The 27,320-nt window shown below is 40.7% G+C and overlaps 1 protein-coding gene across 1 annotated transcript; it reads left to right on the top strand.

Moving 5' to 3' along the window:
* Positions 1-27,320, top strand: LOC145394198 (lysosome-associated membrane glycoprotein 1-like). Its single transcript, XM_080268185.1, has 5 exons — positions 1-101; positions 15,122-15,498; positions 22,382-22,619; positions 23,912-24,124; positions 25,780-27,320. The coding sequence occupies exons 1-5, from the start codon at positions 56-58 to the stop codon at positions 25,917-25,919; spliced, it is 1,014 nt and encodes a 337-aa protein (XP_080124311.1). The 5' UTR covers positions 1-55; the 3' UTR covers positions 25,920-27,320.

Raw genomic sequence — 27,320 nt, 5'->3', positions numbered from 1 at the left:
CACGCGGCGGGCGTTGGGAGTGTAAAGCTCACTTGTCTCTGGAATACCTTTCACAATGGCCCGTTTTACTCTGTTCGCCTTTTCCCTTCTCCTCGTCACCGGTAAGCATATCCTTTAAGTCCACAGCAGTCTATTTACACGTTAAATAAATGAAGGTACGGTGCCAAAGTGATGCAATAAGGAACTGCAGACGGTCTGGTAGTGACTGCTAGGCTGCTGTCATGTGATCAGCAGTTGTACTGATTACGCCCCTACCTTGTGACAGTGACATGTCTCCCGGGCCCTGTATGGCTGATAGCGGAGAGTAATTATTGCCGGGTTGCGGAGTTTTGATGGGGATGGTGCATAGAGCGGGATTCTCGCCGGAGCGGAAATGACAACTAGTGGATGCCGTGCGGGTTTTTGTTCAGTTTATCGAGCAGGTTCCGTATTGGCGCCGTTAGCCCCATCAGGTCGAGGACGTAATTTTCATTTTTTTTTTTTTTTTTTTACCCACTGGAAAATTTTACTCATGCTTAGGATTAGTGTTTCGAAATGAAGGAAATAGAAAAAAAAAAAAAAAAAAAACGGGGCAATCTTTCATCATTCGTGTTCGCAACATTAGCCTGGCCAGAGCCGAGTCAAGATATTTTGACAACGTGATATCGTATATTGACCGTTGTGCTGATATCCGTTTTCACGAGTACCAGAAGTCTAAACGATTTTGATTTTTGAGCGTGACTAGTCAAGATTAGGCAATGTTCCTCCCGAGGTATTTCCATTTTGTAAGCAAACCCAGTGCTGCTGAAGTACTGTGGAGCCTAACTATATAGAGAAGAAAGAACTTATGGCCTGTTGAAACACAAGTGGTCCCATGTGTGTTTGACAAGGAAAATCCAAATTTGTCAGCTGACTCCTATGGTGATGCCATCTAGCAGCAACTTTAGTAAAAGTTCTTCACTTAACCTGGTATGAAAGTGGTCACATATAAGGGTATTTTACATGGCCAGTACTTTTTACAGCAAACTGTTTGAAGCATGAGCCTCATCACAGACCCCAGAGCATTTTTTATTGATGCTACCACTATGTGAGGGTCTTGAGGATTTTGACAGTTTTACCATGTGTCCAACAGCAATGATACAGCTGCCTTTTCATCTTATGCCAAAATTTCAAGCAAAAGCCCCATTTGGTTGGTCACATGATGAATAATTAATTCCTCTACATGCAGAAAATCTCCCAAGGCAACCATATGGCCCACGAACGAATGGTTTATAGATGGCTCTGAGGTAAAGGCAATAGTGTTGCTGGCCTGTTTTTGCAACACTTATTTGAAACTCAACATCAGTCAAAATGGATAACAAGATGGTCTTGAAAATGTTGTGAAAACAAGACACTTTTTCTGTGACTTGGTTCCAAAATTTTACTTCATGAAGAGGATGGTACCAGCTTAGTCTTGAATTGCTATTGCTACTCTAATACCGAGATGTTACAGTAGTTTACCGAATATCCTAGTCATGATTGCTTTGGAAAGGATATAGGGTCATAGCATTGTTTCTGCTATTGAGCTGCGTGAAATGAGCAGCAAAAGGATGAATATCTGGACAAAGTAATGAAAAAGTGGTTATTGCAGGAAGGTTTCACATTGAGTGGGTTAGATGGAACTACGTAAGTCCTTGAATCAACCAGATCGATTACGGGCTGCAGCTAGACATAGTGTAGCTACCATGTTTATCAAGCCGGAGTTAGATACGGCCTTTCTCCCAATCACTGGCTTCTGAAATTCTTTGGTTCATTCATTCATTTGTTTGTTAATGGAGGGGGTGAGGTAGCAGTAATTAACCCATTCACTACTGGAGATCATTTTTTAAGCAAAATGAGTTCTGCAGAAAGTACTGTGACATTGACTGCAGGTTGACAAATTTTCGGCATATATATGCAGTACAATTTTCTGCCAAAGGGTTAAAAATGTAGGCCAGGTAGGCTTTGGTTCCTTTCTGGCAGTCCAACAGAAAGTTTACTTCTATTGGATTTCTCGTTGCAGTGAAATTTTAATCAGATTAAGGTATTAGTCAAGGGGTTAAATCCATAAATATGAGTTTCATGTTTTGTAATGGGATAGGATCAAAATGCTTTCTGATGCTTCAAAGTCATCACTCCCAGGGGGCTACCAGTAATGTGCTGCTAAGATGATACTGTACAATAATGTGATAACGAGTGCATTGGATTAGATATGATAGAGTACTGTAAGTGTAAAGTCTAAGTGCCATTAAGTCCTTCATTCATGAGTAAGCTGTTAATATAAGAACTACAGTGTATTTAAATCAGTACGAACCAGAAGCTCTTACTGTATTCCAAGTGGATCACCTCCCCGTTGGCTGTGTGATCTTATGAACGAATCTACTCGTTACCTGGTGTGGATCATATTTTAAACTACCTCTAAAATATGTATTACCAAAGTATTAATTAAGATTTTTTAAATGGGATAATCCAAAAGGTAACCTTGGAAATTTGCATGTACCAGTACTGCATTTCCTGGAAATTGGGATAGCTAGGCATAAGGTACTGGTATTTCATTCTTGGTCATTGGTACCCTTGTGGTTGTCAGTGTCTTGAAATATCGGTAGTTATAGCAGGTGTACACTATAGCTTACTGTGTCAAAATGTTCATTCACAAGAACAGGAAAAATGGAACAAGCTAATGTTTTGGCACCATAATGCAGTACATGCTATAAGACAAAACCACTGAAATAGCCTCCTAAAGCATTACGAAGCAACACGGTGTTTTAATACAGTAAGACCTCACTATAATGGACTAATTGGGGCCCAAGCCTTTCCAAAAAAAGCGAAATTCCTATAAAAGTGACATCCAGACTACCCTCTGTTAGTTCAGACTTTTTCCGATATATCAGACATTAGTCCGGATTGCACCAATGGCTTTTAAACTGTTTTCACTACCACTGCAGTACTGTACTGTGTTATACCTTCACAACTTTAATCAAATGGTATAATATGTATATTAATATTGTACTGTACACTGATATCATGTCTTTTATTTACCTTGTGTGGTGAACATAGCTGATGTGGTCTGGCAGTTCGGACTGCATCTGGCTTTCTCGGCCATTTTCCGATATGTAGGAATTTAGTCCGGTACTCCTTGATTCTGATAAAAGCAAATTCCGTTCTATTGAAGTCTGTTATATCGAGGTTTTACTGTTTTTTGGAAATGCCTTATTCTGCCATTTTCAACCCCTCTTTCCCGTCTTTGCCATACCAAAGCCAGGTACCTAACTGAAAAAGTGGGCATTGTCCCCTCCCTTGATTTTAACTGTACACACAAGGTCACTAAACATAACTTCGAAAGCCACTTCAAACTAGAATGTCCACCTACCATAGAAAACCACAGCTGCATTGGTGTGTTCGTCCTGTTCGTGTGCTTTGAATATGACAAGAATAGAAAATTAGAAATGCCTGCAGTCTGGCATGCACATGGATTTGGGGATTATTGCACCATCAATATACCATCACACTACAGTATATCACACTTAGGACATTTGTCTTCAGTAGGTATAACCCCTGTGATTGCAAAAAATCTGCTTGCCACATTTTGAAAACACTGCAGGACTGTGTCCTACTGCACTGGAGTGCAACTATCACACAACAGCATAAGGTACGGTATTCAAAAAGATGCGCTGCCTGTCACAGGCAGTCAAGGTCGCACCCTGCGGGCCTAGGTTATTGCTAATTGGCATTGGTTCATTCTTAAGATTCATGAATGATTGATGGGAGGGAGTGGGGCATCACAGTAGGAATAATGACCTGGAAGGTTGACAGAGCATCACGGTCATAATTCACTTTAAAACACCTCACAAGATCCAGATCTTCACACCATAATTCATGTAGTATCGGTTGTAAAGGCTTCAGCCTGCCTGCATGTGTCGGCCCAGATCACTTAACTGCAGCTGTCCATGCTGTTCAAACTCTGGCAGCCTCCCTATACAGTTCCTTATCCTTGAGGTCACATTCGGTGACCTCAATGTGTGCCTTTTTCAGTCAGCCACTTATAACCCTGACATTAACACTTCTGACTTTCCACTCGGTTGTCATCCTCAGTACATGCCCAAACCATCATTACCCCTCCTCATCATAACACCAGTGCACTCCAGCCCCGTGCTTCCCCTCATCTCTTCAGTCATATAGCTACCTGGCCTTCCAGGCCTTGCATTCAAGGACACACTACACATCCATGTAATAAATTGTCATTTCTGTATGTTTGAGCTTGCAAATATCCTTTTCCTCTATTGCCCAGGTCTTACTGCCATACAACATTACACTCTTAACTCATGCCACATGCTAAGATCACTTAGCATGGAGGGAGAGCCCTCTGTGTTAGGAGAGGCAACAGCTCCCTGAACTTCCTTCAACCATTCCCTTCCCTAATCACGGCTAGCTCCAACCACACCTTCAGCACATACGGTAACATGTCCCCAAATGACAATACAGGTATACCTCGAAATAAAATACCCCTAGATGTGATACCCCAGCTTAACGATGGGCGTAGAATATCGCCATACCTCACCTAGCGATGGCCAAACCCTGGTATAACAATGGGTTTTGATTTTTTAAGATCCAATTTTGATGATATTTTAGACTAAATTTGTGTTTAGGTTGATTTATAAACTGTTTTTAGACTTAGATTAATGTGTTTTAGCCATGGGTAGGGTGAGCATTGTCATTTTGGGGTACGGTACAGTTTACTAAGCTTGATTTTTTCCAGACTTATATTTGATGATTTTCAGATTCTATTTGCTGGTTTTAGTGAGCTGTTTACAGGTGTTAGGCATAGGTCATCTTCTTTTACAGCTGTTAGGCCATTTAGATTGGTTTTAAACTTGTATTTGGGCTCATTTGGGGGAGTTTTGGACTTGGTTGGGGGGGGGGGACCCAAGGCTGAAAAACACATCCCATTACTTTACACGTTAAATCTACCCCGATATACGATTCCCTGCTTAACAATAGGTTTTTACCTAACCAATTGCATTGTTAAACCGGGGTGTACCTGTACTACTGTCCCAGACACTCAAGCAACTCCCCAGCAAAATCAATTCTTTCACCCCTGACAGTCTCTACGTGCAATCCCCAACACAGCCCATATATGAAATCAGCATTATCTTGCAGTCTGCCTCTTAATATCATTGCATCTCTTAGTCACCAGCTTATTGCAAGTATGGTACTACACAAGCTGGGGTTACTTTCCACACCCTTGTGGCAAACTGCACATGGCCACTCTCCTTTTGCTTTGACAGTGCCACCCCCAGCCCTAGATCTGTCTATCTATTGCCAGAAGCCTCAATCCCGTTTGGAGTGGCCACAAACAAATCGCCTCCAAGTCGCCCTGTCCCCTGCCATTTCACTCCCCTGCTCCCAACTCGCACCCCCCTCTCTCATATACCTCTCCACCCCATCTCTCCATCTCATCCTCGGCCTCCCCCTCCCTCTTTCCCCCTCCACCTCACTCACATACACTCTCTTCGTCAGTCTTTGACCCTCCATCCTCTCCACATGGCCAAACCACCTCAGTGTGTTCCTCATAACGCTTCCTTTATATCCTCCACATCAACACCACAACGCTCCTTTATATCCTCATTCGTCAGCCCTAGATATCATCACATTTGTTTTATCCACATTTACTCTCAGACCCTTGTGCTTTGTTCAGTCACTACAGTTCAGACATCATTCCTCCACCTCCCTTTAGTTCTCTGCAATCAGCAAACATCATCCACAGGAGTCCATTCTTGAAGTCACGTGAGAACCTCAAGCACCAGCACCATACCAGTAAGAGGCTCGAGACTGTTTCTTGATGCACACCAGCATTCATGGAAAACTTGTCTCTCAGATCTCCATTCACTCTTACCTGAGTGCTAGCACCCATATACACAGCCATAATAACCACTCCAAACAGCTACGGTACTCCTTGATCCCAAGCTCTCGCATTGCCCACACCACCACCTCCCTAGGGACTGTCAAAGGGCTTCTCCAAATCAACATTGACAAAGTATGGTACTGCTCCTTTTTCTTTCCTGCTTATTTCTGAAGCTGTTAGACAATTTGGCATCAGTAGTCCCTTTGTCTGGCATAAACCCAAACTGCATCTCATCAGTAATTACTCTTTCTCTAACCATGCCTTCGTAAGCTCTCTCCATTACCTTCATTGTCAGGTCCAGAAATTTTGTTCCTCTATAATTTCCTCTATAGCTATATACATGGCATCACCCTTTCCATTGTGCACATTTACAGTCTTCAGTCATCTGGGATAACACTCATACTGTATTATCGTATTTATCAAATACAGTAATAGTTTGAAAAATGAATTTGATTATGTAGTAACCCAAGCCTAACAGCCATATTAAAATTTGTGGTGGTGTCCTAGATTTACGGTATTAGCACCTCTCTGAGTGATTTATTTTAACATTTTAGGTTAATAATTTTGTCATGGGGTAGCATACAAGAGGACATTTAGGTGTATTGTACAGAGTAGCTAAAGAATGATTAAAAATTTCCAGTCTCTTGGACTTACAGAATGCAATGAGGTAGACAGTCCCTAATTTCATAGTGATTAAGCTCTTAATGAAATAACGTAGACCTTGCTGCTGCAAGCCTGTACGGTATATGGTATGCAGGCTAACATCTGAACACAGCTGTTCCTTGAATTACTGAATTTTTGGAGCTTGCAGTTTCATTTATGATCTGCAATGAATTCTGGGCCCGTTTTTAGAATATGAAATGCTATGGTACAAAGTAAGATCTGATCCCATCCCTGAGGGACATTGAGCTAAGTGATTGGAGGTATTAATCTTTATACAGTAAAAGTCCTCTAATCCGGCCACCAATAATCTGAAAATCCCAATACTCCAAATTCATCAAGGTGAAATTTTTCTAATTTTTCTTGGGTTTTTTTTTTTTTTTTTTTTTTTTTTTTTTTTCTGGGGTTTGTCTAAGGCTTTATCTGGCATGGACTTGCCCTTAGCCTTGGGTGTACCTGCTTGCAACTGTTCATCTACACTTCTATGCATTTCTGGTGAGTAAAACAATAACCCATTTCATTTTAAGTGTTTATTTAATGATCACGTACATATTTATGATGTTTTCAGAGGTCCCACCCAATAGTCTAAAAAATCCAAAGCAGTAGTTCGATTTATGATGTTTTCAGAGGTCCCACCCAATAGTTTAAAAAGCCAATGCAGTACCGTAGTTCGAAAGATCCTTGGTCCCCTGCGATTCGGATTACAGGACTTTTACTGTATATAGTATAGGCCTATAGCAGACACCATAGCTTTAATAGTCGGAAATAGCTGAGCTGTGTAGGTAACATTGCGACTTTACATTTTTCGGAATGTATGGTGTGCTTGTTGGCAAAAATATATAGCTAGCTGCTTAAAAAGTTTTTCATGTGGAGCAAGACTTCCTTGGCTGAAGGGATTAAGTTATTAGAATTATTTTGGTAACTGTGCCTAAAGCTTGCATATTGCATTCTTAATGACGCATGCCTGAATAGTGGCATTTTATTAAATCCAGAAATGAAACTGCATTTTGTTATGGTAGGTTATATAGTCATGATGACAGTGCCATCTTACTGCTGTTATCTTCCATTTTTATGGCTCTATTGACTTACCTGAATGTTAAGTCTCACGTCTGGACCTTGCCCCAGTTGCCCTTAACATCTTCTGTCTAGTTATGTACAGTTGTCTTACTGGTAGCTAGGCTACCAGTTTTATTAAAGGACTTGCAGCCTCAGGCTCAACTGGACATGATTCTGGTGGACTTTAAACTCTCATTCTGCCATTCTTTCAGGGGATAGAGATTTAAAGGATGTTTGTGCAGCAGTTGGTGCCACCATGAGAAAATCACTCATTGTAGGGGTTTATAAATGCTGAAGTTGTGAGTTGGCAGGAATATTTAGATTTCTTTGGGTTCACAGGAGTGTCATTATTAGAGGTCTTCCTAAAGCCTTCAATACAGTAATTGTTTGAAAATGGCAAGAATGTTGATGCAGACTTTGATGGGGTAGTTACCTATTTGTGATAGTTGTCTATCATTTCAGAAAACGGGCGACACATGCTTGAAAATAAGCATGTAGCCGGCACATTGTAAGATGTAAAAGTGTTGCCCTACCTTAATGCAGTTGTAAAGATTGTCTATAACTTAGCGTTTTTTGATATTTCGGTGTTAAATGTTGAGCCACATTAACAAAGGCACATTGATTTTAGCATCTTGACACGTAGGGATGCCAACAGCATCTGGTGTTCCCAGGCGGTCATCCATCCAAGTACTAACCAGACCCAGCGTTCAAGTGGGGTTGGTGGAGGATTAGTGCCCCTCCCTGTAAAACAATTAACTCTAAGCCCTTGACTACCCCGTTTGGGATACATGGCGTCTGGCAATGGATGGATGGATGGATTTTAGCATCCTCCAGATTTTAAATGTATTACAGTACGTAGGAGTCCTTTTGTAATAACGGTGCCAGTGATGCTATGTAACACCCGATATTGAAACTGTAACAGACCTTTTTATTAAGTTGGGTAATTCATTAGGAAATGGCAAACAAGAAATACCAATAAAGGAAACTGTAGACTACTAGTATGCCGTACTGGTACTTGAAAAGAGTACCGTTCAAACTTTTTGTATTAGTGATTAGTGATATACTACAGACAGGTAACTATGGTACTTAAGGTTTGGGGCTTTTGAAGTTTTAATAAACTGATTTGGAGCAGCTTTTCTATGATTGAGACATTAAAAATGATTTAATGGTGCGACTGAACGGTTATAGAATAACTCCATTGGTACATGACAAACTGAAGTGGCATAGATAGCCTACAGTATGTTACGAGTGAAGTACAGTACAGTAATCCCTTGGTTATCTGGTGTAAAAGAGCCAAAGGCATGTCTGGATAGTGGATCATTCTGGATAATGAACTTCTACCCCGGCCTTCCTTTGTACATACCCCAACTTTGAAAGCAGTTGTAAAAGGCCAGTGCAGTACATAGTACAACACTTGTTCCTGGTGTTTTACACGACTTTATCTGGTCAGGCAGACCTACAAACCACAGACAAGCAATCACCACTGCAGGGCATACTCTGCAGTGGCATGAAAAAACTGCCTGGGCGAAAATGTTTGCGTGTCCATAATTTCTACCCGGACGCAAGTATTTTGTGCGGAGAAAATGGAAAATTGTACAAACAGTGGTTTCAGACAGCCAAATCACAGCATCTGGATATTGGATTATTTGGATAATGGATGTCTGGATTATCGAGAGATTACTGTGATTGTGTGGTAGTACTGTAAAACCTTGCCATACAGAAATTTAATTAATCCTGCAAAGGCTAATTCCTTATTGTGTGGAGTATAGCTATGTAGTGCAAATGTCAGTAGCTACCTTCAGTATTTGTAATACTGAACTGTATTGTGCTTTGGTTTTCTCAGGGTAGCTAATGCAAAATGGATACTGTTTAGTAATGATGTACATGAGTTTGAACCAATTAATGAGCGCCTGTTTTATGCTCGTTTAAAATCTGACCATGGTAATATCAGTATGGTTGTAGGGTACACTCCGACGAATGAGGCTGCTGATGAAATGAAGGATGACTTTTATCAGAAGCTGCAGGATGTAGTGAACAGAGTGGCAAGACATGATGTGCTAGTTTGCATTGGTGATTTTAATGCGATTGTTGGCAGTAGTAGGGATGGCTTTGAAGATTGTATGGGTAAGGAGGATGTTGGTATAAGGAACGAAAATGGGGTGTGACTTGGAAGCTTTCATTTGGCAAATGACCTTGTAATTGGTGGAACTATCTTTGAGCATAGAAAAATACATAAGACTACTTGGATTTCACCATGTGGTAAATATTATAACCAGGTAGACCACATTGCAATTAGCAGAAGGCATAGGAGTTATTTGCAAGATGTTTGCGTAAGGAGGGGGGCAGATATAGGTAGTGATCATCAACTTGTTGTGTCAAAGATTAAAATAAAACTTAAGAGAAACGTTAATGGTAATTGTACAGGAGGTAATAATTATGATTTGGATGAGCTGAGAAGTGATGAGAGCACGAGGGAAAAGTTTCGGTGGGAATGTAGGAACAGGTTTCTAGTCCTGCAGACTTTGATGGAATCTGAAGACAATGATATTAATCAAATGTGGAGAGAGGTAAAAGAGGTTTTGCATGAGAATGCTAAGGTTACTATTAAGAAAAAGAGAAAAGCGAGAAGGAAGAAGTGGATGTCAGATGAAACATGGAATGCAATTCAGAAAAGGAAAGAGGCTAAGTTAAGAAGTGAAGAACAACATGTTGATGGCCAGGTAGTTGAAGTACTTAGAGCAAAGTACTGGAGTTTACATTCTGAAGTAAAAAGACTCGTTAGACGTGATAAGAGGAGACTGTATGATGAAAAGGCGACAGAGACAGAAATTAAATTAAGTAAAAATGATGGTCAGAGCACAAGAACAGCATATCAGGCCATAAAGGAGTTAACTGGGACTGAAAAGAGAAGGAAGGAAATACCTGTACGAGATAGAAATGGTAATTTGATGACTAAAGATTTGGCTATAAAAGGAAGGTGGAAAGAGCACTTTGAATCTGTTCTAAATAGACCAATCCCAGCTGAAGAGGACATTTTCCCAGCTGAGAGAGATTTGCAGATAGAAACAGGATATAACTTTGGAAGAGGTAGCAAAATCTATAAAGGAGTTAAAGAATTTTAAGGCCCCAGGAGAGGATGGAATATTCCCTGAAATGCTTAAGGTGGAAAATGACCGAGTTGATGAATGTGCTTTTGAAACTTTTTAATGTGGCTTGGGATAATGGTGGAATTTCAGAAGAGTGGAAAAATGGAGTGATTATAAAAATACCAAAAAAGGGAGATTTAACTGTGTTTGGCAACTGGAGGGGGATAACTTTGACACCTGTAGTTGCAAAAGTCTTTTCAAAAATCTTGTTGAACAGAATAGAGCCAGTAATTGATAAAATTTTAAGATTTAGAAAGGGTCGAGGTTGTAATGATCAGATTTTTATTGTAAGGCATCTAATGCAACAAGCTAATGAGATGAAAATGCCACTTAGCATGTGTTTTGTGGATTTTGAAAAGGCGTTTGATAGTGTTTCACATGGAGCTATGTTGAGAATTATGAGATTCTATGGTATACCAGAAAAGTTTGTAAATGTTATTAGAAGTCTGCATGAAGGTACTTTTTGTAAGGTAATGGTGGGTGGTTCTTTGAGTGATCCATTTCAAGTTAGGTCAGGAGTCATTCAAGGAGGAGTTCTTTCGCCATTGTTGTTTGTTTTGGTTATGGATTATGTTATGAAAAAGGTTGTAAGGAGAACAGGTGCAGGAATTAACTGGAAAGAAAATAAAAAGCTGATGGATTTGGACTATGCTGATGATATTGTACTGATTTGCGGAAGTATTTAAGAGATGCAGAGGGTGCTTGATTGTCTGGTTGAGGAAGGAGAAAAAGTGGGATTAGTAATAAATTGTGGAAAGACTGAAATTATTAATATGAACGTGGAGAACCAAATCAATTGTGTAATTGAGAATAATGTGGTGAAGAATGTAGAAAACTTTAAATATTTGGGAACGTTTGTATCATCTAATGGATCATTAAACAATGAAATTGAGGAGAGGATTAGACAGGCTTGGCGAGCTGTTGAAATGTTGAAATCTGTTTGGAATAATATGCTTTCGGTACATACTAAAGTGAAAATTTACAAGTCCATGGTTAGACCAATTTTAATTTACAGGCGTGAGTCATGGTACAGTACAATTGCAACAGATCAGAAAGTATTAGGATTTGAGAATAAAACACTGAGAAGGATTCTTGGGGTAAAATGGCAAGACAGAGTTACAAATGCAAGAGTAAGGGATATTACGAGAGTGGAACCAGTTAATGAATATGTGAGACTCTCACTGGAAGTGGCTGGGGCACATACAGAAAAGAAGGTAGTTTAATACAGGATGTGCCAGAGTGGACTGCTAGAGGATGAAGAGGTAGAGGTAGGCCGAGGGAAACCTGGTTGAGGACAATGAAAAAAGAAGCAGGAGAGGACTGTTGGTGGGACCTGAAGAAGATGGCAAGAGACAAATATTGGTGGAGAAAGTTCATTGAGGCCCTATGCATCCCGTGGGGTGCCACAGGAAATGATTGATTGATTGATTGATTGATTGACATGACATTAGTTTCTTGCAGATAAAGCTGCTAAATTTTTCTACCATTATTCACTTAAAATCATTTTCATACCTCTAGCATGCAGTATGGAGTTTATTGGTTTTGCATAGTATCACATGAAATTGCTTTATAATGTGAACCAAATTGTGGTTTTACAAGATAATTCCACTTTTTTGTTGAGAAAATTATGATTTTACTGCATAGGCCGAATTGAATGCCATACCACTGTACCATTGTATTCCCTGCAGTAATGTATCTATATCTTTAAAAAGTACCCTGGTGCCATACCAGGTAGGGGGACTGGAAAAAAAATGTAACCAAACAGTTGTTGAACATAGTGCTTGCATGCTAGAAATATTGCTGTTTTTTAAGGGATTGTATCAAATTTATTGGCCTTAGGTTCATGTGGAGTCTGGGCATGAATCCAGTGGACTGCATGTTGAAGTTCCTTTTTTTCCTGCAGTCCACTATCCTCGTTTTGGGAGTTGGGGAGGGAGCTTTGTGTTTGTTGAGTGTAACCTGGCAGTGGAGTAAGGTACCAGATTTTCAGTGTCATTGTGTGAAGGCATCCCCCACAGTGTAATTGTAGGAGCTAGGCTATGACTGTATCTCATTTAGATTAGTGTGTTGCCATGCGAAGAGCTACTTGTAACATACTTTATACTTGATCTTGATGGTAGCCTGCAGGGTATTTTCATATATGATTTTGTGTTCAGTACAGTATTGGTAATGGCTGGTGAAATAAATGATTTTCTTTAGAATAACATGCTAACAGATCCCACAGGTAGCTTTGACACAAGTCTTTAACCCCATATGAGTGTGTAACTTATCAGTTATGACTTTTGGGGCCGCATATTTTTGGAAAAATTTTTTCAAGGAATAAGCCGAAACTTGCATAAATTGATGAAAATGGATGAAAAATGAGGGTAAGAGGTGTTATTTATGTGGTAATGCGTCTCTGCTGGCTGTGGGAGGAGTGAGAGTGGAGCACGGGCACACAGCATATCATCAGGCGCCCCTGGGGCGAAGCTAGCGAACCTTTCCCTCGGTTTCTTTTTCTTCACCACGAAACACTCATTAAATCATTTAGGCATTCTTTACATTGTTCATTGTCTTCAAAATCGTATGTGTTTTCTTTTTCACTTGAACACTTATAACAATAAAACTTACATACTGTATATTCTATTACACCAAACTCGCCCCTAACGCAAGGGTTTCGTTCCAACCATGGCGCGTTTGGCACGAAACCGCGTAAGTTTTAACTGCTCCTTATTTTGCTCCCTAGACCCCCTAAATGAGGTGTTTTGCTGTTATCTGCCATTGGTAATCAATATGAAGCACTTAAGTGGTTAGAAGGTTTATTTAAAGTTATAACTTACAAATACAGTACTGCACAGCAAAATTTCAACACACAAATATGTAAACACAAGGCTACATTCCGATGCCTATTGGTTTCGGGACAGTTCGTAGTCAAGTCAGTTTGCCATCAAAACAATAACAAGACAATTCGCTGTCATTAATGAAGACAGCTGTGGGTGATGGTAAAATATAATTCAAAGGCGAAATAAGTATATTTATAGAATGACAGGGAATCGTTCAGGGTGCGAATAGTCCTGATGGGGAATCGTCCATGTTTTGACGGGGAATTGTCTGGCGGCGAATTGACTTGACCGAGAATTGTCTCGGAACCCGCCAATCATGGGTAATCATCTACCAGGCTAACCTATGGCCTGGCCTTAACTACAGGTGAAGGATATCTTAAAATGAATGATGGGTAATCATATAAATCAGGTTAACTGGTTACAAGGCTTTATTTAACGCTTTAACTTTATTTAAGTGCTTAACTTACATACCAGAACAGTAAATATTTAACTTACAAGTACAGTATTGTGGAAAATCAGTGCAGCAAATCTTTAACGAACAAATAATAAAGGCAATATTCTGACGCCTATCAGGTAAATTGGTTATAAGACTTAATTTCTTTCTTTAACATTATTTAATAATACTTCAACTTGTCCATAAACTTACCAGAACAGTAATGTAAATATTTAACATACAAATACAGTACCGGTACTGTGGAAAAGCAGGACATGATCACGTGCTCAAAACAAACCGTGCGTGGTGCTGCGCTGATGTTCGAGGATTTGGCCTTCCAAAGGCCGCCTGGCCCGCCTCCCTTGCATAAATTTATAGTTTGCGTAATGGTTCTTTAGTCTTACGTTGTCTTATACGTATCCCAGCACTAACCGCGTATAACTGCTAGCGCGTTCGGCGAGAATGTGTTCGGGGCGAATTTACTGTACTTGAACAAATACAATGCTACAACTAATGTATGTATATTCTATTTTACTTGTTTCAAGGCTTGGGTGGGTAGAGGGCAGGACAGTAGGTGACAAGGATGTCTTATCACCCAATGTCACCAACACATTAGAACTGAAAATGGCCAAACATTACAAAACGTCGCCTGCCTTGTCACGCACGGACGTTACGTAATGTTGCTCGCCTGTTGGGGGTTAAGTACAGTACAGTGGTTTTCCTGTGCCGCAACTATACAGTATCATGTACTGTACATTTAAAGTCAAGTGATTTGTGTTCACTGAAGTTGGTAACTTATACCATAATTACTAGTACAATAAAGGTAGGGCAGATATCATGAGGCAGAAATAGGCAAGTTAAAGTGGGTATAGCAAAAATTATGTAAATAATGGAATAGTTGGTAGTGTTAACTCTCATGAATGGGGGAAGTAGAAATGATGGTCTGGTAAATATTGGCTAGTCAGACAAGCTGCCACGTAGTACCAGTATATGGTACTTTTTTTTGTGTGGGGGGGAGGGCATTGTCAACTACATTAATGTGAATGTTTATTGATTACATCCTTTTGTGATTTGTATTGTATGCTATATGAATTTTTGTCTTCAGGGACTCTGGTGATGGGAGAGGACAGTTCTGACCAACCCATCCCATCCAGCACAAATACACCTCCCACCACCACCACATCGACAGAACCTCCCACTACCACCACCACATCGACAGAACCTCCCACCACCACGACCACATCGACAGAACCTCCCACCACCACCACCACCGAGCCCCCCACCACTACTACCACAACCACTGAGACTCCTACCACCACAACTGAGCCAGCAACTACCACCACCACTACTCCAGCCTCCACCACCGTGGCTCCTCCATTACCGGACATCAACTATAATGTGACTGATGGGAAAGTGACATGTATCATGATCGATGGAGTAATTGCCTTCTCAATCCAATACACTCGTGAAGATGGCAAAAATGTAAGTGGATGTATTTTGATATGCAGTGACATTTCTGATCTGAAATGAGTTCCATGACAGAATTTTATAATCTACATATTGAATATTTACATGTTTTGGGATGCACAGCTGCAAGAAAAATACAAAGCTGTAATAAAGTACTGTTGCTAAGTATGGTATTAAAGATGTTGACTACAGGCATACAATGGTATAACGATGCAGTTGGTTAAGTAAAAACTCATTGCTGCGCAGGGCATCATATCTCAGGGTAGATTTAACATGTATAAGGATGCGTTTTTGAGCCTTGGGTTTCCCACCCAAATGAGTTCAAAAACAAGTTCTAGCTAACCTAAACCCCCAAATAGCTTTAAAACAAGCTAAACTAGGCCTAAAAGCAGTTTATAACTTACCAAAGCCCCAAACCATCTGAAAATCATCAAATGTAAGTGTGGAAAAAAATCAAAATTAGTAATCTATCTATCAATAGCCCGACGCCCTAATCCCGCAAAGGGTGGCCGCAGACAAAACGCCTCCAAGTCGCTCTGTCACCCACCATTTGACTACTCTCCCTCATATACCTCTCACCTCCATCCCTCCACCTCATCCTCGGTCTACTCCTCCCTCTCCCTCCCTCCACCTCACCTACATACACCCTCTTAGTCAGTCGTTCATTCTCCATTCTCTCCACATGCCCAAACCACCTCACTGTATTTCTCCTAATCTTCTCAACCACATCCACATCCACCCCACAACGTTCCTTCACTTCTTCATTCGTCAACCTGTCCCTCCATGTCACTCCACATGCTCCTCTCAAGTAACTCATTTCCACTGCTCTCACTCTTGACTTGTTCCCCTCTTGCAAGGTCCACGCCTCGCTTCCATACGTCAGGGTAGGGATCACAATACTATCATGCAGTGACTTCTTAACTTCCATACTCACCTCCCTATTTCTCATCACTGCTTTCAGTGAACCAACAACCTTCCTTCCCTGCTGTACCATTTCATGCACTTCATCCCCCAAAGTTCCATCCTTACTCATCACACTACCCAAATACTTGAATGCACTCACATTCTCCATATCCTCACCATCCAATCTCACTATACATTGTGACTTCATTCCTCTCAAGCACCATAACTTTACTTTTGTTTACATTAACTTTCAGCTTCCTCCTCCTACACACTGTCCCAAATTCATTCACCAAACCTTGCAACTCCCATTCATCTTCACTCAACAATACTGTATCATCAGCAAACAGCAACACCGGAATCTTCCAAATCTCACCCTCATTCATTAGAGCCACCCCCACATCCACTGCCCTACCTTGCACCTCCTTTACAACCCCATCCATGTATATATTAAACAGCCATGGAGACATCACACAACCCTGTTTCAGTCCTACATTGAGATCAAAGAACTCGCTCAGCTCACCATCCACTCGCACCATAGCCCTAGCTCCTTCGTACATACTCTTCACAGCACTCGACAATTTCACCTCCACTCCATATATTCTTAATGCCTTCCACATACCTTGCCTATCTCTTCTGTCATAAGCTTTCTCCAAGTCCATGAAGGCAGCATACACTTTCTTTCCATTCTCTAGATACTTCGGACTTAAATCTGCCTAGACCAACAATTTTTCCATATAGCTTTTGTTTGACAGCTGCTGGTAACTAGGAAACTGGGAATACACTCCAGGCTACAACAGTATTACATATTAGCAACTTGCATAGCATGAAAACATGAAACTACCTTTTTAGGTGGTGGTGGTTATCGTTCACTTACTGTACTTTATTTAAAGTTTACCACATCCTTCACCTTTGATAATTTTTCAATACCTGCCCTCTATTCTTCTTTCTTCCTTAGTTCCTACTGCTTCATTAATCATATACACTTAGGTGCCTTTTCATTGAGCGACAAGCTTATGTTTAATGTGATAGGAAAGTTACCACTTTGGGTGGTAACTCCATAACCAAATTATGGTGATGAAGAACCTGCGGTACTATAGTGTCCCTGCAAATATGCCGTCTGTTTGGAAACCATACCTACAGTCTTCCTCATGCTTCTCTGCGGCGAGGCAATGTACCACAAAGGGATGCTGGTTTACTGTACATGATTGCCCTGCATGGGCAGTTGCTTGCCTGTGGTTGATGATTCAGATCAGCCACGCAGACCCCCCCCCCCCCCCTGCCGTTTCCTTGCTCATTGTTGTCGTGGGGAGGCTTCAGAGATGTAGATTGGGATGATGTGTTGGGAAGCTATAGAAGGATAAACCCATGGCAGGGCTTTTGCTAACTGCTGATGTTTGTGAGCCATTTGGCTCCCAAGGTTTCAGATTTACAAGCCAAATAAATTTTTAGTAGTCAAACTGACGAGCCGAAATATTTTACGAGAAATAAATATATTAATTTATTTACTCATTGTGATGATAAGAATCATATAATGAGGTTTTAAACATTCACAGTGGTGAGAAGGAAAGACTTAAAAATTGATCACAACGTGCTTTTTTGGTATAAACATTTAATTGAGATTTACTTATTTTGTAGTTTACTGGGTTTTGAAGTGGATGTATTTTCTCCTTGTCAAAAGGCGACTTGCATGTAAAATTTGTTCACTGAAGGGAAAAAATACTTGCATTTGCGAGCTGTGGCTCGCCAAACAAGAGCCCTGCATGGCGTCTGGCATATATTTCTGCCGACCCTTCTCCTAGCTGGGAATTTCGGAGAAACCTGCTTCTGCTTCTTCTTCTTCTTTTTTTTTTTTTAATCAGCTAATACTTAACCAAAGGTAAAAAACTCATAATACAGTAAAACCCCAATATAACTTACTTCAATAGACCGGAATTCGCTTTTATCGGACTCGAGGAGCTACTGGACTGAATTTGTATACTGTATATTGGAATAAGTCTGATAAAGCCAGAAGCAGTCCGGACTGCCTGACCACTTCAGCTATCTTCACCACAGTAATATAAATAAAAGACATGTTTATCAGTTTACAGTACAGTGAAGTTATAACACAGTACAGTTCTGCATTGGTAGTCAAAACAGTTTAAACACTGTTCATGTGATCCGGACTAATGTCTGATATGTCGGAAAAAGTCTGGATTAGCAGGGGGAAGTCCTGATGTCGCTTTTATCAGAATTTCGCATTTTTCGGAATGGTTTGGGCCCCAATTAGTCCGTTATAGTGAGGTCTTACTGTGCTCAACAATTCTTCTACTTCAAGATGATGGCCTCAGATTGTGAAGTGCGTGTAGTCAGACAGAGAGAGAATGGGGAATTGGGGCTACTTTTGGTGGTTTTTTGCCCGTATGCGTGGCTGAGGTGCGGTGGCACAGCTAAGACTTATACTAGCCCTCCACAATAATACATCCAGAAGACCACAATCAACCACAACACTATTTCTGTGTAGGTTTTTCAGAAGTGTGGGGCGAGTCCGGTTACTATAGCAGCGGCCTTGAGGCAGGCAGGCTCAGTTCACCTCCACTCCACCATGCCGCCTCCAATTTCACCATGCCTTCACCAGCACCTTACACCATACATGCTTGCACACACACCACACACACTCGAGGTTTTTCTCATGATCGGCATATAGTGATAATCCTCCTGTTTTTTAAACCTGGTCACCATCCTCAAGATTACCTTCCTATACCCCTGATTAGTATATGTAACTTTCTTGAACAGATGATCCTTAATAGACTCATGTGGCATCTTGAATCCCATTGTCTTCTTTCCTCTTAACAGTTTGGGTATCACAAAGCATGCAGCTCCTAAGATTTGAATATTTTATCCACTTTTCTTTTTTACTCTGCCACTGTCATTGCTGTTGTTGAAAAGCCCTTTTTGTACTGCATGGAGGTATAATATTCTTTGTTGTCTTTGTTTCCTTGGTCTGCATGGTAACACTGATGTTTTTCTTTAAATTTTTTCCCTCCAAATCTTTAATGCTTTCCATGCCTTTCCCCAACATAGTTTCCCCCAGAGCTGTCCTTAGTACCACCCTTTTTCATTTAGCTATAAATGGAATTTTCCTCTCAACCTCCTCCTGTTTTGGCCTTGCTGTGTTGATTATGCTATTGACACTGCAGATTCAGACCTGCCTTGTCTTCAATCACATCTTCAGTCCACCATTGATGCCACTTCAACATGGGCAGCTACTCATGGTTTTCATTTTTCTACCTCTGAGTCCTGTGCAGTAACATTTACACCCATTCACAAACCATACTGCAGCCTTCTCTTTACCAGTATAACACCCCCCTTCGCTGCCACCCCTCTGCCACTCTTGTCCTCGTCTTGGACTCCCAGTTAAATTGGAATGCGCATGTTTCTTACCTTCAAGTTGGCTATTCTTTCTCGTTTGTTGCACGCGCTGTCCCATCTTTCATGGGGTGCTGATCGTGTCACACTTCTTCGTCTTCCCTCTGTTCTTATTTTCTTAAACTTATGGTTGCCAACCATTTCTTCTGCCTCCGCTTGCTCTCTTTTGAACTAAATCTAGTCATCATATTGGTCTGTGTTCAGCTTTTCAGCCAACTCCCACTGGAAGTAGTTGTGTTGAATCATTCATCCCCCCCCCCCCCTCTCCTCGCTTTTACTGTCATTCCTTTGTCACTATTAGGTCCTATGCATGTCTCCTTCATTTTCCTACCAATGAGTTACTCCGTCCTCCCTGCCTTCTCCAACGCTATTTTCACTCACATCTGTTACCCATTCTGGTCCCCACCGTCCTTTGGTCCGTTGATTTCATCTTTTCTCCTTTTCTTCCACTGTCTCCAGTGTCTTCCACCATGACTTCTGCCTCCTGCTTTGGTCTGCCCTTCTTTTCTCCAGTGTTCCAAGTCTTTCTTCCCAGAGATACTCTTCACTCGCTTGTTCTCAAACGTATATCCTCTCACTCATCCACCACGTGTATCTTTACAAACTGCTCAAAATTTATCCCTGGTGTTGGGTCTGCTGTTGTTCTCAGACTCCTTCCAAGGTAGTCTTTCTTCTGTTGCAAGTATTCATTGCAAAACTATGCAAGTCATTTTGCTATGAAGTCGCATCCTAGATTCTCCTCTACCTTTATCTTCTTCAATTCTGTCAGTGTGCTTACTTCCTTACACATTTTGCCTTCCCATCCTTTAATCACCCTAATTCAGGAGTTGCTCTTCAGACTTTCTGCTCAATCCCTAGCCATTTTGGGATTACTGGTAATGAACAAGTTGGCTCACTGGCACATTGTGCTGCTATCTTCTCAGGGTTCTCTCTCCACCCTGTTCCTGTTTGTTTTTCTCTTCTGACCTGCCCCTTCCATGAATGTTGGCAATCCTCATGGGGCGTACAGATTAATCCCTAGCCACTTTGTATCGGTTGAAACTGTCAAGCTATTGGTGGCATGGTGGTGCTGGGTGTTGGTCGGGACTGCGCTTGTTATTGTGCCATAGTTTGAAGTGGCTGCTATCACCAAAGGGTAGGGAGTGACTCTCACCACCTTGCACAAGTGTACGTCCGTCTTCTCTGTGACTTAGCCAAGTGCTGAACATTGTTTTCCAAGACTTCTCGTCCAATTCCATTCCCCCCTCGTGCAGACTACTTGCCTCATCCACCTCTGCCATGCCTCTTTCCAAGGATACTATGAAAGGGCTCAGTGATAGTGCCACTGGTCATGCCTTGGACACTAATGTGCATAGTTTATCTTGTAGTGAAGTTATCACGTTGGGAGTGAAGCCAAAGTCGGGGCTGTGCGCACAAACACAAATATATCCTTCCTCTCATGCCAAGAGTTAATCATCTTTTACTCCTCCTGACTCATCAATGCGACCACCTACAGACTTGGGGATGCTTTTATTTGCAAGAGGAGGAGTTGGTGAGTATATAATCTTTTATTTGTTTTCGTAACTGGTATACTTTCCGAGATTAAGATTTGAAAAGCAATTTTGGGAAAATTGCCCGTACTGAGAGGATGACCATGGTATAAATAGCCCGGCGTCTGTGGGTTAATAAACCCTCAGTTGTTCTTCCCTGGCACACATCAACCCACCCCAATCATTAAGTGGAGACTATCCTTGCTTATCTTTACTTTGGTCATACCAGCCTCACTCATGGTTATTTAATGATCAGTGACCCTCAGCCTCTCTGTTCACACTAAGTGCCCCATGACTATTGGTCACCTTTTTTCTTGATTGCTTGTTTACACTGCAGCGGTCACTCGGCTTTCCCTTTTCCTTACCTCACCACATTGTCCCCCACTGCTTAATGATTTCTTAGGTGACTCCCACTGTTTCTGTTTCCAATATTATCACTTTTCTTAATACTCCTCACATGCATTTACTTCCCTTGCTTTCTTCTGCCTAGTGCCACATGACTATTGGTCACCTTTTTTCTTGATTGCATGTTTACACTCCAGCAGTCGCTCAGCTTTCCCTTTCCTTCCCTCACCACATTGGCCCCCACTGCCTAATGATTTACTAGATGACTCCCACAGTTTCTGTTTCCATTATTACTTTTCTTCATGCCCTTCACATACATTTATTTCCCCTGCTCCCTTCTGCCTTAGTGCCATATAGCCATATTATGGCTTAATGCTAGTTCATTATTTCCTTCTTCCTTCGGTCTGGTGATGTATTTTGTAATGCTGTTAGACTTTATAATAAAACTAGGTTTGGTTCAGCCTTCCTCATGCCTGCTCAGCTGCAAAAGTATATTCTAATGTTGGACCAATTGTCATCAAATTGAAATGGTAGATTGTGTAGGTGAAGGTTTGAGATTTAACTTAGATTTATTTCTAGTTTCCAAACTACCTCTAGAATGTGGAAAGGACTTAAAATTTTTTAAAAAATGTCCTAAGTAAGATCACCTGGTGGTAGGAAGAGTAAAAATTAGGTCACAAGATTAATGTCTGAAGTGCATTAACAACATTTTTCAGGAGACTGTGCAGATTGCCGTACCTCCCAATGTAGGAAAGACTAAAGGGACATGCGCAGGGCCAACAGTGGATGGGAACGAGACACAGTGGATGTCGGTAACATGGGGTGCGGAGAATGAGACCTCAAGCATCCTGATGACCTTCACCAGACCCAATGAAACTGACCGGTGGAGCCTTACTAACTTTACTGTTGACCTGTTCATTGACAACCAGAATTTCACCAATGCTACAGATGCAGGTTAGTGCTATTGGGTATCTGTTTCAGTGCAAACATGTTTTGAAGTACAGTATATAGCCTACCATAGTGTGTATGTTACCAGTGCTACATATGTGCATTAATGATAATTGACTGTAGTTTGTTAATATTTACTGATTTTGCTTCTTTTGCAGTTTTATAATTATAGCTGTGGGAGAATAATGATCCTGCAACACATCCTTTCAAAAACATTTGATTAGTAGCTATGTTATGTGTTAATAGCACAGCATTCTAGATGTAGATGGAAGGGTTTAAGCTTGAAGTTGAGTGTATTAAGTGACATATATGATAAGAAATATTTACACTTGTATCTGTAAAAATGAGGCCTTCTGTTGTGCAATAGTATAGAGTAGTGTACTTAATGAATAAAATTAGGGATGGGGTATACAGGAGTTTTTCATGGGAGACTGTGGTTAACCTGTAATATGCATAGATTGTACAGTATCTGCTTCCATTAATATATGAGCAGATTTGTTAAATCAGTGTTTATTTGATGGGAGTAAATAGTTTAATGCTGGAAGTGGTAAGTTGGTCCCCTTCATTGGATGATAGATTTCCCACCTGTGCTCATTCACTTTCTGAATCCTAGCTCACCTTATTCTGAGTAGGGAATAAAGACCAGGATCTGGTTGTCTGCTAGGTGTATTGGCTTTTTTAATGCTGGTTTGAAGTAAATGTTTAAACTGAACTAGTTAACTTTACCCTTATTTTCTCACATAGTAACTTGTATTCCCTTTGATCCTTGCTTTAACCCTTTGACTGCAACTAAAGTGGCAAAAGTGATGTTCCTGGTGTGGCAATCCACCCAAAAGTCACTGATTTCCAATTCAATTATTTTCATATTAATATGCAGGGGGAAAAAAAATAATACATGCACAAGAAAGCTAAACCTTTCTACTTACCAATTAGCACTTCAGTGAATGTCTAGATGCTCCTACATTACTATAGAGAGAAGCGAAAGAAACATCATTTTTGGTGTTTTTGTGTGTCGCAGTAGCAAACTAGCCTCATTTGTGTGAGCAATGCAGTCAGCAGGAAGCAAAAATGATGGATTGGCAAGCCCAAGCATGGGAGGATGAATATACAAAGTTCTCTGAGCAGAATACAGGGTGCGGCTTTTGAAATAGAACTGGATTTTAAATGAAACGTCGCAGCCTGTCGGTAGGTCCTTTTAATAGAGGCGTTGTAGTTAAGGGGTTAGCACTTTTATCCAGGAGACTGTCTCCCTTCTACTGACCCTCTGCCTGATTCTAATCTTGTCTACTTACTGCCAGGTAAGACTGTAAGCTTTGAGGTGTTCTTCAAACTGAACCCCAGCCATGTGTCTGTCAACCACAGCTTCATGTGCAAGTCCTTGATCTCCACCGGCAACATCACGGTCTTGGAGGACTTGAATGGCACCTTCCCTCTCAAGGCTTCATGGAAAGACATCAGGGTCCAGGCCTTCAATGAAATAGATGAGGAAAAGGCTAAAGGTTTTGTAGATGGTAAGTGGCATGGTTTGGGTGAGGTTAGTGTTTTAGGGGATGATAATTGGATTATTAATTACTTTAAATATGGACTAGTGGAATCAGATTGCATTAAGCACTAATGGTTTCGATGCAAACTATTTTAAAATTTCTTTTAGCTAAGTTGGACTTTTTGCACTGAGGAGGAAATTTGATCACCAAAAATGAAAAGTGAAGTCACCTTATCTAGGTACGGACTAGATCCATCGTTTTACAGTAGTGGGAACTGACCTTATTCTTCGGTAAAACTATCAGAAAGATAAGGCACTTGATAGCCTTGAAGTTTTTGTATTATCCGTAAGTGCTTAGTGAAGTGGATTTGGCATATTTGCCGGGTGCTGCACCCAAATACATGGAGGAGAACCTATGGGTGAATGAAGTGGGGTGTTAAAGTGGTGTACACGGTTTTGCTAATAGTGGAAGGAATATTTTATACTGTTTGTTTTGTGAAAAGTTGGCACCATTGGGAAGTAGCTATAAGGAAATCTGGAAAATACAGCACACCCACATTGTACAGTGAGATGTTCATTAAAGTCCACTGCATAACTGTCTTAAGAGTAGATCATGAGTTCAGTGGGGTTACAATTTTGACCGATGGTCACCCATCCAACTAAGTTAGAAACAAGTGTCCTATTCTTAACTGGTAATTTCACTTCAGTGCACTTTACTTGCTGCTTGAATGCCAACACCACACTGTTGTTCCATAACTAACACACCCAATAGTGAAGAGTTCAGAGGTCATCTTGGAACAAACAGATGTCTAATCTTGCATGTCTTTAGTTGTATAAGTGAAAATAGTGACCAAACATTGACTGGTGAGGCTGCATGGAGAATCATAACAATTCTGTAAGTGCAAATGCCATAAATACCTACTCAGGAAACAGACTTTCACATTGACAGATAGTTCCAGCATTAATGTATGGGTTTGATGCATTCATTCGACAGCAGTGAAAAACAGAGAGGAGTGGAAAAGGAAGTAAGGGGAATATGTGCATAGTAGATAGAATGAAAATTGTTAGGACGACATTGAGTAAGAGTTCTTAGGTATAGTAGATAGGGGTTGTTGCAACCCTAAGCTCATCTGAATGTGAACCCTATGAACTGCAGGCTGAAACTGCCTTCTGTAGTCCACCACCCTCCCAATGTATGATTGGGAATGAGAAGAAGGGCATTTATGTAGAACATCAGAGCTTCCTGGCTATATTGGTGTCACCATGAAATTCTCCCTCCAATGGTGGAATAGAGTAAGTTTAACGTGTGAGATTGGGTTAAGCAAAAAAAGCTATATGTGCAAGAAAGATAGTCTAACGTAAGGAGATAGGGATCACCTTGGTTGGTGTATGTCTGATGAAACATAACATGGGCTTGGTACCCCATTCTTAAATCAGCATATGACATGTGTGTAATTTTCTTGGTTGAGCCTGGAGTCTGTAGGGTTAATATGTGTTTAGTCCATTTCATGGATAGTTCTCCCACTTTTATCCATTGTTGCTTTTGTTGATGTAGCTCTCCCCATCTTAAAATAAATATTGGGCTTTAGTTTTTATGTTTCATGGATTGTCATTAGATGGGGGGGGATTCTAATGCAAGTTTTAATTCATATGGCATCACTAATCCCTGAATGTGTATTGCAGCTACGCACTGTGATGCAGACCAGACCTCCGACATCGTGCCTATCGCCGTAGGATGTGCACTAGCGGGGTTGGTAATCATTGTGCTCATTGCTTATTTGGTAGGTCGACGGCGCCGCTCAGGGGCATACCAGTCTGTCTAGGACCTAGACAATGCATCATGATGGTAGGGAACACTGGGAGGGCTGTAGGGAGTAGTGTTTGTTGGAAATAAGTCAGTGTAGGGCCTTTTACGTAAAGGAAGAAGGCAGTCTAGGGCCTTAACATATAAAAAAGTGCTGTATTTATCATTGGGTGTCATGGTACCAATGAAAAATTACACATTAGTCTTTTGGATTTGCACAGTAATTAAATTGAATGTCCAATAACCAAATGTTAATTGGTAGTGAATAGGTGCCCGGGAGCCTCAGCTGATAAGAGTACCGCCCTGGAAACTTAATGGGCAATGGCAGGTAAGAGAACAGATAATGGGAATGAAAAGAAATGAGTATGTACTTGTCTTGGTGTAGCACAATGTTATCTTGCTTCCTGCTTTCAAATAGTCCCAGTAATAAACAGAACTGACCTTGATAAATATTTTGAATGGCTCACTTTAGTATTTATTTTAATGCTAGGGAAGTAGTCAATCGGTCAGGCCCTGATTCAATATTGGTAGGTGATGCCTTGCTTTTAACAGACTGAATGACAAGTGGTTTTTGTACCATTCTTCCCTCCCAGTCTTAATGATACAAGACAAGGGACTGTATTCTAGTCATTTTAGGAGGCTTTCTAATGGTTCTTCTCAGTTATTTTTCATGCTACACCTTGCTACTCTTGCATGTTAATAATGCATAGACTGCATGAATAACCTGCAAGAGGAATGTTGTGCCTACCCACAATTTGTAGTATCAGTTTTTATACTCTTGTCAGTTATATCATACCACCTTTGCAAAGATGTCAGGCAAGAGGACTAGTTCCCCTACTCGTCCAAGTTATAGTGCATAGTTGCAGAAATACTATGCAAGAGAAAATTGCATCATATGCTGAAATAGTAAACTTGATTAAGAAGAGTTGATGGGGAGCCTCCTCATTTGATGAGACTGCAGCCTGTGGGAATGTGTAAATTGGCAACATATGTGGAACTGTGATAAATGTCCAGTGTGAATTAAAACTTACAGGAAACTGGGAATGATCGTCAGATTGCTTAATGTTAACAGACGTACTTCACAGGTTGTTGTTAATGATTAGGTTGAAGAAAACATGTATGTTTACATAGAAAAATAAGTTTTTAGGTTTGTAAATAATTAATGGATGTCAAGCAATTAAGTATTTTTATAATGAATCAGTGATTATGTAATTATTGCACCAGAATTAAAGGATAGATCTGATACTAGTGTAATTTAGTGCCATGGGGCCTAGGACTATAATTTCACTGCTTTGCTCAGCTGTTTTGGTCTCTGTGTAAATTGTAACATGTAAGAACAAGCATCATTAGTTAGGCATGGGCAGAATTGATTAGTTTAGTTCAGTGAACTGATTTTTTTTTTTTTTTTTTTTTTTTTTTT

The sequence above is a fragment of the Coenobita brevimanus genome, chromosome 26, assembly GCF_032717465.1.
Source record: "Coenobita brevimanus isolate Jiangsu-jjx chromosome 26, ASM3271746v2, whole genome shotgun sequence".
Classification (NCBI taxonomy): Eukaryota; Metazoa; Arthropoda; class Malacostraca; order Decapoda; family Coenobitidae; genus Coenobita; species Coenobita brevimanus.
Note: the sequence above shows the minus strand (reverse complement) of the source record. Positions and strands in the feature narration are given on the sequence as shown.